This window comes from Schistocerca gregaria, chromosome 8 (assembly GCF_023897955.1).
Source record: "Schistocerca gregaria isolate iqSchGreg1 chromosome 8, iqSchGreg1.2, whole genome shotgun sequence".
In the NCBI taxonomy this organism is placed as follows: domain Eukaryota; kingdom Metazoa; phylum Arthropoda; class Insecta; order Orthoptera; family Acrididae; genus Schistocerca; species Schistocerca gregaria.
In genome coordinates this window covers 208,963,942-208,979,214 of record NC_064927.1, presented here as the reverse complement: position 1 = coordinate 208,979,214, position 15,273 = coordinate 208,963,942, and the positions used below count along the sequence as shown (strand labels likewise).

The 15,273-nt window shown below is 38.0% G+C and overlaps 1 protein-coding gene across 18 annotated transcripts in view; it reads left to right on the top strand.

Moving 5' to 3' along the window:
• LOC126284806 (protein bric-a-brac 2-like) overlaps positions 1 to 15,273 on the top strand; it is a 437,302-nt gene that overhangs the window by 312,854 nt on the left and 109,175 nt on the right. The window contains exons 1-2 of one of the 18 annotated variants that reach the window (XM_049983990.1): positions 13,723 to 13,814; positions 13,964 to 14,179. The exons of 15 other annotated variants lie outside the window; for them this stretch is intronic. In XM_049983990.1, the coding sequence (XP_049839947.1) occupies positions 13,972 to 14,179 (208 nt within the window). In that variant the 5' untranslated portion in view covers positions 13,723 to 13,814; positions 13,964 to 13,971. Of the gene's footprint in view, positions 1 to 13,722; positions 13,815 to 13,963; positions 14,180 to 15,273 lie in introns of those variants that run through there. 2 more of the 18 variants (XM_049983988.1, XM_049983991.1) reach the window with 2 other exon arrangements.

Below are 15,273 nucleotides of genomic sequence, written 5' to 3'. Positions count from 1 at the left end.
GTAATGACATTTACATGTTTTGTAAGTAACATAGAGAGTAATTTGTCGAAAATGAAAATGTTTTATCTTGATGTCAGACTGTTATACAGTAAAAATTTTAAACCTTGAACTATCTTTCTGTTCAGTACGGATAGGTATGTCACCAGTACAGTAACACCTTGCTTCCAAAAGTACACACAGTACTGAAGAAGCAACCGTTGGTTGCGAAAGCTAGAAATTTTGTGTGTGTGTGTTTGTGTGTTATTTTACTGTGCCTGTCTACCGGCTCTTTCCCGCTTGGTAAGTCTTGGAATCTTTGTTTTTAATATATTTTTCCCATGTGGAAAAACAAAGATTCCAAGACTTTACCAAGCGGGAAAGTGCCAGTAGACAGGCACAATAAAAACACACACACACACACACACACACACACACACAGAATTTCTAGCTTTCGCAACCGACGGTTGCTTATTCAGGAAAGAGGGAAGGAGAGGGAAAGATGAAAGGATGTGGGTTTTAAGGGAGAAGGTAAGGAGTCATTCCAATCCCGGGAGTGGAAAGACTTACCTTATGGGGAAAAAACGACAGGTGTACACTCTCTCGCACGCGCGCACACACACACACACACACACACACACACACACACACACACACACACACACACACACAAGCAGACATTTCGTCTTTCCCTCTCCTCCCCTCTTTCCTGAAGAAGCAACCGTCTGCCATACTCACATCCTGTTATCGGATAGCCACTTTGTGTACTGTGATACGTCACTCCACCCAACGTTCTTCCACTGTTCAATCATCCAATGTTTATGCTACATACAACAAGCGAGGTGTCGTTTGGCATTTACCGGACTGATGTATGGCTTATGAGCAGCTGCTTTGATCATGAAATCCAAGTTTTCTCACCTCCCGCCTAACTGTCATAGTACTTCCAGCGGATCCTGATGCAGTTTGGAATTCCTGTGTGATAGTCTGGATAGACGTCTGCTTATTACACATTATGACCTCTTCAACTGTCGGCGGTAACTTCAAATTCATCAGCACTGAACACATTTCTTGGGTCATAGTTCCCAATTAATTTGTGTAGTATTGGTCGCATAATGTTGCTATGCTTTCCTGTGCATTGTTAACTCCCCCCACACACTTTGTACCACAAGATATGTTTAGCTTTGAAACTGTCCAGCCATCCTGTGGATGACCAGCTCTCTCTTCTCAAGCTCGTTAGTGTCTTTCAGAGCCTCACTCTGCAGAGTGGGTCCATACAAAGGTGCATTTCCCCCCACACTTACGAACCATTCCCACACCATCTCATTAATTTCCTAATTTCCCATTTTCTGTGCCTCCCTATCTAGTTGCCTATTCCCCGTCATCCATTCATGTCATATCTTATCCTTGTTTCTTAAATTTTCATAAATGTGTGCTCTGCCATATTTGGAATGCAACATTATTTTGCACACAGGTAGTTTCTCTTTCTAACTCACCTCGATTACCTTAATCTTTTCGTTAAGTGTTAGTAGTGTGTACTTTTTGTTCGACATCATAGTTGTCATTTAAACTGCTACATGTCAGCTGAAACTGGTAGAAAGTAATGCAAGTAGTGCATTTCTTTGGAATTCTTGACCTCGTTGGGTGAAACCATTGTTTAATGGAGCAACAGTCACTTCTTTGACATAAGATGACAGACAAGATTGTATATTTTTTGTGTTAAAAATAGCATCCTTGTATAGAAATGAATAATGTGAGGTCCACGGTAATACAGTAGTACTGTACGTTTTTGTGCATTATACAATAAATTATCAGTTAAGTCGTAAAATTTACATTCTGTTTCCAAGTTAGACATGTTTCATTTTATACAAAAAATTAGCAAGTAAGTGTTTTGAATGCATATGCACTGAAATACCTGTACAGTTTGTCCAACTTAAAAGTTATCTACATTCTGCTTTAATCAAGTTTTACTTATTAACAAAAATGATAACATAATTCTGAAAGTGTGTGCTATTAATACTTGATCTTCCTGCAATTGGGATTACAGTTACTAAAGTTTCCTATGATTGACAAATGCCCATTCAAGAATAATTAGTCAGCTTAGTGTTCAAATATCTTCACAAAATCAGTGAGGACTTTTTTTCTATCAACAGAAGTCTTTATACTTTTTCAAATAGTTATTTTCATTTGGCACTACAGCTAGGAGTATGCCGTAGTCAAGCTTATTGTTAACTTAAAATAATATGTTGTGTTGTGACTTGAATCTTGGCTTTCACAGTGCCCTATTATAGTGGTGTGCTTTCTGCTTTTCACACAGAGAGGATAGAGAATACATGGCAGTACTGCAGTTTTTTATCTATCTCTAGCTTACTCAAAACACTCCAATCTTTGTGTACCCTAGAATAATTTGGCAGTGATAAGCGTAAGTACCACATTTTGTCCCTGCTTTCGCCTCTCCTTAGAAAAACTGATATACTGGGCAATTCATGTTGTTGCTTCATAATGTAATGCTTCTATTGTTCGCTTTATGCCAAGTATAACGTTCACTATAGTGGTGAGACACCTTCGCCCCAATATTTCTTCCTCCTTTAGTAAATCACGTGGTCATCAAGGAATACTGTGAAACAATTTGTAGTGGTGTTGCGCCTGATATTGTGAAACAAAATTAAAAGGAAAACTTTAGTCCCAGTCTGAATATACTGGGTGTGAAAAGTTAATGAAATAAGTGTGTGTGACTTGTCTTATCAAAGAGAGAGAATCTAAACATTCCTTTGCATATTAACCCAGATAGTCCTGAATTATTTGTTTTGCAAAATTGATTTATATCTTATCTACAGTGATTCACAAGGTTGTAAGGAAGAAAGTAAAAAACAATTTTGAGTATTTATATTTATTTAGTATTTCCAAAAATGGGTGTCCTTCCAGAAGGACGTCAGGACAATAAGGGAACATGTTTTTAAAGTATATGACATTGCACAATTAACTTGTTTTGGTTTTTATACTTTCAAATAAACATAAATAAATTTGAATTATGGGCTTAAACAGATAAAACTACAAAAACAAAAGAAAATAACCTATACACATTTCACGCAATAGTATAATAAGACAAAAAGCAACAAACATGAAGTGGTTCATCACATTTTACACACATAGTACCAGTTTTTTGTGGCAACTTCGACATTTCAGCTGCTTCTTCTTTTTTGTTATCTCGTCAGTTCCTAATTCAGCAACCTAATATTCTCTTCCATCAAATCTAGAATCTAGTATCTAGTTTTGCCCTCTTACTAGGACGTCCTCTGCTGGTAGTGACTCTTCTGTTACTTTCAAGAATTACAGTGACAATTCGACGACGAAATGTCAGATGATCTATGGGTTCTTCGTTGTGTGTGTAAAGATCCCAGGCATTTTGCTCTTCAATGACTATAAAATGTGTAATGATCGAGAAATTACACTCCTACAATACATGCTCTGTAAGAGGGAAAAAGTGGTATAAGTTAGGTGGAGGCACACTAATCCTTTTCTTTTGCTCCCTGGAAAATCTTGTTACAGAGCGTAATTGTTGCACTCTGTGAAAGTTGGTGGTTACAGTAACAACATTGTTGTCATTCCAACGTACAATGGAAATCCTGGCTGCTGAGTCAAAACAAACTTCATATGATTCTCTATCTCTTTTATCCTTTTATCTACAGATAATATAGTACAATTCTTAGCTGTTTCCTCTTATTGTTCCTGTTGCTTCCACACCCCTCTCTTTTAGGTCATGTAGTAGTTCAACGCTGGTAAAGAGGTTATCAAAGTATATTCATGTGGAAGTAACTGGTCAACATACCACACCGTACCCCATGCCTTTTGTTTCATAATCCTTACTACACGTGCCAGCGTTAGGTATTTCCTCATCGTTTGATTCTAACATGTCCAAAAGTTCCAGTGTACATCATTTTCTGTGAATACAAAATGACAACATATTTCCCTGACGTCCTTCTGGAAGGGCGGTTGAAAACATTATAGAATTACAACTAACGAAAACTTTCAATCTTAATATGAACCATTAAATAATATAGGTTAATTCTTGAAGATATTATATGAGAAGTTTCAGAATAATTGATGCAATATGAAAGAAAATATACATACACATCGATGACAAGGTTGGTCAGTTCGTCCATGGTAAAATAGGCCCTATTTTTAAGACCCAGTTTCTCACTCACTATGAACGACAGTGTCAAACTGACTGTCGCAGCGCGCAACTGACTCGGCCTACTTCATATAACAATGCGTCACAGTCTTGAACAATGCGTTATTGGCAAAAATAAATAATTTCAACAGTGAGTGACGCCGTCCTTCTAGAAGGACGTGAGGGTTATGTGGGTTAATCTACACCTGTCTGGCAACTTTATACGACATGTAATGCTTTCCAAGTGTTGAGTAAGCTCAAATAATTTAATTAATTATACCACATAATTTGAATGGTTTACTAATCACTAAGCAGACACATTGTCAGAGATGCCTCAGAAGTTTCTTATTATTTTGGCCTATGATACTCTTTCATTGAAGTGGAAATTTTGACTCAGTTATAGATGCCTTGTAAGATGTGGGTTGCTGCAGTAATATTTGTGTTGATATGGAGATAGCGTTTGTCATTTATATTGCCATCTGTGTCTGTGTTAACTAAACTTAAGTTTAAGCACGTTGTCTGAAAATGAAAGAAAATAATTTGTCAACTATTTCACAGAAGTCGGACAAAAAACTAAAATGTAAACTACATCACTCCTTAAACTAGTTTAAAGAATACTTTGAAAAACTGAAGCCTGTACAAAATCTCCATTGATATGTGCTGACAGAAACTTGTTACTATGTACTTACCACTGTGATCAAAACTCTCCAGTAGATCCCATTGAATAATGGAGGCATTAGGGCTATAGAAATTCAAGCAAATACATCATTTTAATAGACATTAAATAAGCCAACAAACAGAATCCAGGGAATTTAAACAAGATGTGATTGTAAGAGAAATGGTCTGGGCATTCCGTCAGGGCAATTTTACTGGGAGGGTATTAATCTGAGAGAACATAAGTGAAAGGGACTGATGATCTCAGAAACCTACCATGTGATCAAAATGTCTGAAATCTATTGCAGAGGAATTTTATTGTTCAAATAAAAGGGACAAAGAAGAAATAGTACATAAAGATGCAGTAGACACCACTGGTAACAAAAAATGCATGGTGTTGTCTAGAGCGGAGCATGAAATGTTGTTGTTATCCTATACATGGTGTGGTGTGGTTTCATTCCTTGAGACATACCGTTACAAGGCGAATGCCATGATAGTTGATTTGAAAAGGGAATGACCAATCTTCTTAAACATCTTTCACCCAATCCCATCTTATGTTTAAGTCTGTAATGATCTTGTCATTCTCCAGGTGATAAGATACCACTTTCCTTCCTTCCTCCTTCCTTTTTTTAAAATTTTTATTTCTTTTAACAACACAAGCATAAATTATACTTCGCAAAGGCTTAGTGACTGGTCTTAAGTTGATCGTGTTGTGGCACCATTTAAGCTCGGAAGACACTGTGAGATTGGTGTTTTGATTTCTGGTATGGATTTGAAGTTGAGCCAAAGAAAAAATTAATGCAACTGTTAAAAAAAAGCATTTTAGACAATAGCATAGTTTCTAATCAAAAGTTTTCTGTGCTCTTATGGTAATAATATCCACATATATATTAAAAATTGATGTATAAATGGATTTTGTGTATGTGTGTGTGTGTGTGGGGGGGGGGGGGGGGGGGGGGGGGCGTTTTCCATGTTTCCTCCTAAACCACTAAACTGATTCCAACCAAACTTGTTACACACATACACCTTACTGTTGGGCAATAATTGCTTTGGGGGTGAGAACCACCTGTGTATCACATAGCCTCTGATGGGTGAATTTACATACTTTATACATCCAGTATTTGAGAATGAGTCCACTTAGCAACTTTCAACAAACTTTGCACACAATTTCAATCTTTTACAATTTTTTTTCTTCCTGACAACCCCTGCAAAACGATGAAAGGAAAAAGTTTATTGCTTACTACTTTTTCACTGGTCATGTAGTAAAAGTACCTTATGAGGCATGATGTTAAGATTTATTACTTCTTTACTACTAACTGTATTTGTGACACAGTTTACAGACAGCATGCACATATACCACAGAATGTAAATGCAAAATTATGTCATTGTATGACACACAGTTCAGGAGATCTGACATAAAAATTAAGCACAAGTTGTGTCATATTGACATTCATGCACATCTATGAGTAAATACTTGGGCAATGCAAGGTTTCTTTGTTATTTATCAATAAACCAAGTACCATTGTAATCTCTCCACATAGTAAATAGCATTGTATTGCAATTTGAAGGAAGTTAGGTGACTTTGCTGAATTGAGTTCCTTGGGGTGAATTGTTGTGTTAATTTACCTTAAAGACGTTCATGAAGAATGTAAACCAGTTTTTGCTACACTGTATCAGAACACAGAAGGAATTTCCCAGTGATTAAAATTATGTAATTGCAGCAAACAGGTGTTAATGCTACTAGTTACATAGCCAGCATCTTAGAAACAAACAGAATTGACTGCACAGCATGAGATGTGTACAAAAAAAAAGCAACCTACTGTTGCTGTAATGCCTTTATTGCTTATTGTACAACTTTTTCAAGCACAATCCCCTCAAAATAGACCACTTTGCTTTCAATACATTGTTCTCATTGTTTCTTCCACACTTCAAAATCCACCTGAAACACATTTTTTGGGATGCACACAGATCTCATGTTGCATTGTCATGAATCTCTTCTGTGGTTTGGAAACGATGACCTTTCAACATTGTTTTAAGTTTGCAGAACAAGGAAAAGTCTGCTTGGGCTAGGTCTGGAGAACACACGGTGGATGGGACACATTGGGAGTGTGATGTTTTGCTAGGTTTTTTGGTCATAAGTTTTCTGACTGGTTTGATGCAGCCCACTTTGAATTCCTCTCCTGTGTGAAACTTTTCATCTCAGAGTAGCAATTGCAACCTATGTTCTCAATTAGTTGTTGGAAGTATTCCAGGCTCTGTCTTCCTCTACTGTTTTTACCCTCTACAGCTCCCTGGAGTACCATGAAGTTAATCCTTGATGTCTTAGCAGATGTCCTGTCACCCTGCCCCTTCTTCTTGTCAGTGTTTTCCATGTTCTTTCCCTCACCGATCCCGCAGAGAACTACCTCATTCCTTACCTTATCAGTGCATGTAGTTTTCAACAATATTTTGTAGCACCACATCTCAAAGGCTTCGAGTCTTTTTGGTTCCTGTTTTCCCCTCAATCCATGCCACTCCGCCAATTACAGTGCTGTGCTCCAAACGTACATTTTCAGAAATTTCTTTCTCAAATTAAGAACTATGTTTGATACTAGCAAACTTCTCTTGACCAGGAATGCCCTTTTAGCCAGTGCTATTCTGCTTTTTATGTCTTCCTTGTACCATCTGTCACAGATTAATTTGTTGCCTAGGTAGCAGAATTTACTTTCTTACTTTGTGATCCCCAATTCTGATACTAAATTTCTCACTGTTCTCATTTTTTTGCTGCTTCTAATTATTTTCACCTTTCTTCAATTTACTCTTCGTTCTTAATCTGTATTCATTGGACTATTCGTTTCATTCAGCACAGCCTGTAATTATTCTTCACTTTCACTGGATCTTATCATTGATATCCCTTCACCTTGAATTTTAATCTTACTCCTGAACCTTTCTTTCATTTCCATCAATGTTTGTTTGATATATTTAGATTGAACAGTTGGGGCAAAAGACAACACCCCTGCCTTACGCCCTTTTTAATCTGAGCACTTCTTTCTTGGTCTTCCAGCATTATCATCACCTTTTTGTTCTTGTAAATATAGTATATTACCCATCTTTCCCTATGTCTTAACCCTATTTTTCTCAGATTTCTGCAGGCTTTGTATGGGGAGTTAGTGCTTTGTTTTGGCTCAGCCGTTCCTTTCTTTTCGTTACGTTAGCAGAGAGACACCATTTCTTGTCACCAGTAATGATAAATGAGAGGACTGGTCGGTTTTGTTCATAACCCAATTGATGACAAGCAAGCAGAGATGCATGTATGGCCACCTGCTGATTTTTGTGATTTTGGCTTAGAGCATGTGGTACCAATACACCCAATTTCTTAACCTTCCCTATTGCTTGCAAATGTCAGGTGGTGATGGAATGATCACAGTGGACCACATTTGTTAGTTCTTGAGTACAATGACATTGGTTATTGTGGATTAATGTGTTTACACAATCTTCATCAAACCCTGAATGTAGAAAGTCACAAATATCAAAACAATCATCCTTAAAACGAGAAAATAATTTTCTTGCTCTGCCCTGTCTGGTGGCATTATCCCCATACATGATGCAAATGTGTGGTTGCCTCCTTTGCTGTTACCTGTCTTTTGAATTCTCCATTTGGTCCACAGCTCCGCTCCCTATCTCCAGATGAAAAAATGACAATATGCAATTGCAAATAGCAACCAGATACCAACATGCAAAACAAAACGCTACGAATATATGCACCAGCCTAATACTCTCACACGGAACAGGCTAGGAGAGCAGAATGATATCTATAGTGACATTTATTGCTCGGCATCCAGAACTTTAGTTGATTCATGGCGTTGGACAGGGGAGAATGAAAATAGTGATGTGAGTGGAGGAACAACGAAGGTGTTTGATAGTTTTGTACTTCTGAAGGAAGAAAACTATATTTTAGAGATCAGAAATGTTGTATGAAAGTGCTGAGCTATAGTGTAAGAGCCATATGAACCACGTGAGAGTTGGAATTTGCTTTGTAAGCAGAGATGAAGGGAACAAGGGGACTGTTGTAAATCTTGTCCAAAAGTACTAGAATACTATGTATACACAGAGACATACATAGAAATTATAAAGTGACGAATTTTTCTTACTGCCATACTTATGCCTGCTGTTGAGAAATCCAAAGAAGCTGTTGTATTGTGCTTAATGTTTGAATAGTTCAAGAATGTAAAATGTATTGAAATATTCCTCTGTGGGTCCATAAAATTAGAACACACTTAGTGGTTAGGCCGCTGGACTAGGATTGGGTACAGTGTTGGGCAAATTCCCATTTAATCACTGCGAATTAGTTTTTCAGTGTTTCCATAAATCAGTTTGTGCCTATGTTGGAAAGATTATTATAGCTAAAAACAAAGTTGATGCGACTTACCAAACAAAAGCGCTGGCAGGTCGATAGATACACAACCAAACACAAACATGCACACAAAATTCAAGCTTTCGCAACCAACGGTTGCTTCTTCAGGAAAGAGGGAAGGAGAGGGATAGACGAAAGGATGTGGGTTTTAAGGGAGAGGGTAAGGAGTCATTCCAATCCCGGGAGCGGTAAAACCTACTTTAAGGGGGGGGGGGGGGGGAAAGGACAGGTACACACACACACACACACACACACACACACACACACACACACACAGCGAAATGTCTGCTTGTGTCGGTGTATGTGCGGATGGGTATGTTGTGCCTGTCCTTTTTCCCCCTTAAGGTAGGTCTTTTCACTCCCGGGATTGGAATGACTCCTTACCCTCTCCCTTAAAACCCACATCCTTTCGTCTTTCCCTCTCCTTCCCTCTTTCCTGAAGAAGCAACCGTTGGTTGCGAAAGCTTTAATTTTGTGCGCGTGTTTGTGTATCTATCGACCTGCCAGCGCTTTTGTTTGGTAAGTCGCATCACCTTTGTTTTTAGATATATTTTTTCCCACGTGGAATGTTTCCCTCTATTATAAAGATTATTATAGCGTACACATCACTTATTTTCTTCCATTTCCATATCCATTGGAGCTTGAAGTTTGTTTATAATAACATTATTGCTGGTCATAAAATTTTTGCATTGAAACATACTCTGTGAGTACTTCATTGTTGGCAGGTAGAGGATTCTGATGTATGTGTAATTATTGCTTGCATGTTGGTATTGTTGTAGCTATGTTAATAAAATTACCAACTTACAGGTGACTAAATACACTTGCAGAATATGTGACTTAATTCATCAACATAGTTCAGTAGAAGAAAAGTCAGGAATATGGATTGAGTTATGGTATACCATTATTAAAGTGAACCAGCTGTAAGAAAACACATCAGTAATATTGCTATTATTGGACAGGTACCAACTATTTGCATTTACTTCAACTATGTTAAATATTACAAAACTAACAGAAAGACATTGCTGTACTTGGAAAAAGGCAACTGCTTCCTCGGTTATATTAAGCAGATGCCATTCATTACTCATTGCTAACTCAATCTTCACAGAAGCACATTGACATTGATCATGAAACAACAGTTACCTATGTGCAGCAATGATACAGGCAACCTATGTGCAGCAATGATACAGGCATTTCATGCCATTCCAGTTCATCAACGGTAATTGTGAATGCTAGCATGTTTTGTGATTGTGATTTTTATGCGTCTCATAAATTACTTTTTGTGCAGTTATGTACTTGTAACATTGGTCACATCATCAAGCGTACAGTCTAGACAGTAGAAATATATAACAGCTTACACAATAGATACATATATCATCTTGTACAGTCTATACATGATTATACCTAAAACACAGTGACATAAAATTCATAATCTTAGACAACATGTAATATTACTCAATGATTTGCAGCACCAGAAGTTAAAAAATACAATTTTGTGACATAAAATCATTTAATTTCTAATGCTACCTTCTCTTAAAATGGTACACTGCAATTTATTCGATCCAGGATGACCTTTTGCTCACTGTGTTTACTCATATACACCGCCACATTAAAAATTCTTCTTCTATTGTAATATTTTTTAGGTTTTCAGGGAAAGTCTTCTCAGTTTCCAGGTGTGGTAATTCTCTTGGAATTACCAGATTATTGTATCCACTTCCCCCTTTCTTGTTCCCCCCCCCCCCCCCCTCTCTCTCTCTCTCTCTCCCTCTCCCCCCCCTCTCTCTCTCTCTCCCTCCCTCTCCCCCCCCTCTCTCTCTCTCTCCCTCCCTCCCTCTCCCCCCCCCCCCCCTCTCTCTCTCTCTCTCTCTCTCTCTCTCTCTCTCTCTCTCTCTCTCTCTCTCTCTCTCTCTCTCTCTCTCCCTCCCTCTCTCCCCCCCCCTCCTGTTCTCCCAGATACCTCTAATCTATGTGTGAAAGACACAGCAATTAATTTCTGTTCTTTGTCTTTTGTGGATGACTCAATATCATTTATTTCCAGTTTTGTTGGGTCTTATAATGCAGTCACAGTGATCTTTAATATATACACAGGTGAGAAAGTCCGAATATCAGGCTCTTTCAGCTCCCATATTGTGGCGTCATATTTCATGACAGACAATGCACACGAGGTCTTGATAGGCATACTAAGCCAGCTGTTTCACTCGGATACCATTGACCCTGTCTTGCTGAAAATAGTATTTGTCTGCACTTTAGGTCTCTGTATGTTGTTATATTTGAAAAATTAACTGAAACTAGTTCTTTCAATCCCTTCATATTAAAAAAAAGTGTGATGTGTTTTCCACTGTTTGTTTGTTGTTGAAAACTGTGTACATAGTTATTTTAGATTGAAAATAGCTAATTTCCCACGAAGCATTGTGCAGTATCATGAAGCAAGTACCTCAAAATTGTTCACAACATTTTGCAGTCATGATATCTGTGTGCATCATCATAATTTCATTGTACATTATTTACTGGTAAATTAACAGGATAGACCCCATTACAGATCCTTGAGGTACACCATACTTAATAGTTCTCACTTGGATTTGTATAAGATTTCAATGGTTAATATTGTATTTTGTTACTGAGATGGTGATACCTGTCTGCTGCATGATCATGGGTACTGGTACTCTATAGTTTCTTTACCAGGAGTGTATGATTTTGTCCAAACACCTTGGAGAAGTCAAGGAAGAATCCACATACTGTACAGTGAATTCGGTTAAAAATTCAATTCCTGTTTCCAATTATTTCTGTTTCTGATATCTATACTGTGCTGTAGTTAAGCTCTTCCGAGAAAGCATTTAGTCTGTGAATATGAGCACTTCTGATAATACTGAGAAGTGTGATACAAAAGTTACTACTCTGTAATTATTAAGATCACCATTTTTTCCCTTTTGTATACAGGTAATCCTCTAATCAATTACAGTTGACTAGGAAATATTCCTTCTGATCAACTGGATCAAAAATAAGTAGGTAATCCTTTGTGGAAAATTTTGAAGTTCTATTATTTCCAGAGGTCCAGAATGACATGCCTTACAGGTGGCCATGCGTGTAACTGTAAGCTTGAGAAATACTGTGTAATTAATCATTTTGTACAGACATACACAAATTCTCCTTGTCGCACACTGCCCAAGCATTTCTGTGCTAGCATCATGTGCTTCGAATATGCAGAGTTTGGACTAAGACAATGACGACGATGTATATGTTTTGGCCTGCTTTTCCGTTATGACGCGGCAGAAAAACAATATGAGGGGACATGCGAGATGCGGTGTAAGAAGTTAGTATAATGAAAAATTTAAGTTACTCAAAGTTGCAAATATATCCACATGATACCAAGATCTATTTTGGGCTTTCATCCATTTTCAGCTAGTACAATAATAATAAATAAAAACTCTTTATACTGTTGAAGATATTAATATATTACTCCAATTGAAGTGGTTGGAAGCTGAAAATTGGTATCGGTATAAAATAAATTACTACAAAAAGTGACTGATACTGTGTTTCGTCAAGCTGTTCAATCCATAGCCACAGAGCTCATTCACCGTTAGATTGGATGAATTAATGATGTATGCCATTACTGATCACTCACATCCACATGGATTAGAAAGCAAGATACAATAATGATAGAAGCTATAATACCATGAGAAAGACTGACGACAATATTGTTTTTCGTAAGTTGAAAATGTTAAGAAGACCACAAATTCGTATTTGCACACACCTGTTATGTGAACGTCTTGAGCTACGTAATTTCTCATCCCATTTTACGCCATATTAACGAATACCTACGACTTGCCTTTATGACAAAGTTTTCTCTGTAATAGCTGCAATTTGCCAGTACATGCGAGTTCAAGCGCGCACAGTTGGAAATCGATCAAGGCCCTGGCCACGAGACATGTCATTTCATTTCATCTCACAATCAGCGTGAGAAGCCGTAATGAGTGCGCAGAATTCGCCGAAATCATCAGGCATGCATGTCCAAAGTGCTCGATCATGCATGTGTGTCAAGTATGATCTACATAGGTCTGCCATCCCATAAGTGAAGCCTACTGTACAAAAGTGACTTTCTTGTCAGAATCGACTGCTTGTGGGTAATGTTACGCGCCTGCGTGCAGAGTCTTCAAGTAACCAGCTTTAGTCTGACAAGTCTGGCCTAACCCGGACCCGGCCAAACATGTGACAAGTTCCGTATGTCCGACGATTGATAGGCTATTTACCTATGAAATAGAATGCAATGAGGCCGATTTCGAGCTAATGACTGAAGCGCCAGGTATACTAACAGGTTCTGTAGGTGTACCAACCAAATCTTATATCTAAGCCTTATATATTGTCAAAACGACGCTACGCGCAGCTCGAGCGAGGCAATGAAGTGAACAGCGGAGCCCGTGCCTGCCCGCCCTACCCCGCCCCCACCCCCACCCCCACCCCCACCCCCACCCCCACCACTCGCGCTCGTCGCTCCTACGAGTTTTGAAACACACAGCGTCCGAACGTGAATTAGTCTGCGCGGCGCATTCGCTAGGAAAGCGCGTTGTACATGCTTGCTTTTCACGCGACAGCGTTCGTTTTATCCGTGAGTAGCAGACCGTAATCCTGGTAAGATACGTATTTTCCCTGTTTTGGTATTAATGTGCTATTGTTATGTGATATTCCCGAAATACAAAAGTAATGCCAAAGTACATTGTTAAAATTCGTTTACTTTTTTAAAACACTTTATACTGATTTGTAATACCATTTTCTTTCAGATTTAACTATGTCGAAGAGAAAATGCCGATTTTCTGACAGATTACAAAGTCAGTACAAGATGTTTATATGTGGGAAGGAACCGTGGGAAGCAAAATGTGATATTTGTGACCAAACAATTTCTATTGCTCATAAAGGCAAAGCTGACTTAGAAAAGCATTTAAAAACCGAGAAACACCAAATGAAGATCCGTAGTATATCATCTACTTCCAAAATAGGTACTATTATGTTGTCAAACGTGGCCTAGAGTTTAAAACGAAGCGTTCGCACTACAGAAGTTACTTTAGTTTATGATGATATCACGAATATTATAAGCCACTAGACTGAAGTGCTCCAGTTGGTATGTGTATCCATCCCGATGCAAAAATCGCTAAAAAGTAACATGTTTCACAACTAAAGCAGAAATTATACTGGAATAACGTTTAGCCTCATTTGCGCTAGAACAAACATTATATGTTTTGAAAATTTGATTAATAAGCGTCGCCACAGTTGGTAGCAGTAGCTATGGTGCTACTAAGCTTTTTGGCTCAGTTAATATTTTAACCCCGAGACGGGAATTCAAGTTCTCTTACTTGCTCTACAAGCCATACCCAGCGATATTGCTGAAACCTTATTCTGAAGAAAGAAAAAAAAAGCTTGACTGTAATTGATCATTAGGACACGATTGAAAGTAACCGACACTGTTTCTATTTAAAATAGGTAGTCCGGCTTTCAGTGCAGCATGTCCGGCTAAAGATAACGCACAGTCCGGCTTTTCTATTGTTAGATCTGGCAACGCTACCTGTGCGTTCACCAGCCGCCAACCGTCGCAAGCGAGACAGTGACGTCAGTTGTGTGGATTATGTAGAATATAGTTATAAAATACCGAGTATTCTGACGTTTGCACAGAAACAGGGGACTCTGATGTACTCTCGTAACGTCGGAAGTTAATCTGTTCTCGCCTGCTCTCATTCAGTGCTTGGAAATGGGTTTTTGTCTTATTGATCTTTGTTATTATTCATTTTTTCTGTCATTGCACATTGCTAAAGCTGAATGAGGGCTTTGCAATGACACCTTAAGAGGTAAAAGTCTGTGAAGTAAACGTTAAGTAATAATTGGGCAGAGAAAAAGCCTGCACTTGGCATAAACTCGTAAATACACAAACGTTTTTAACTAAAATTATCTCGATAGTGAAGATCTGTTGAACAAAGGAAATAATTTTCGATGTTATTAGGTACATAAAATAAAACAAAATACAGAGGATACAGCAAAAAAAACTATTTACTACCTGTTGACTCTATAATACGATTTGTTAAGAAAATACTTTTTTTTG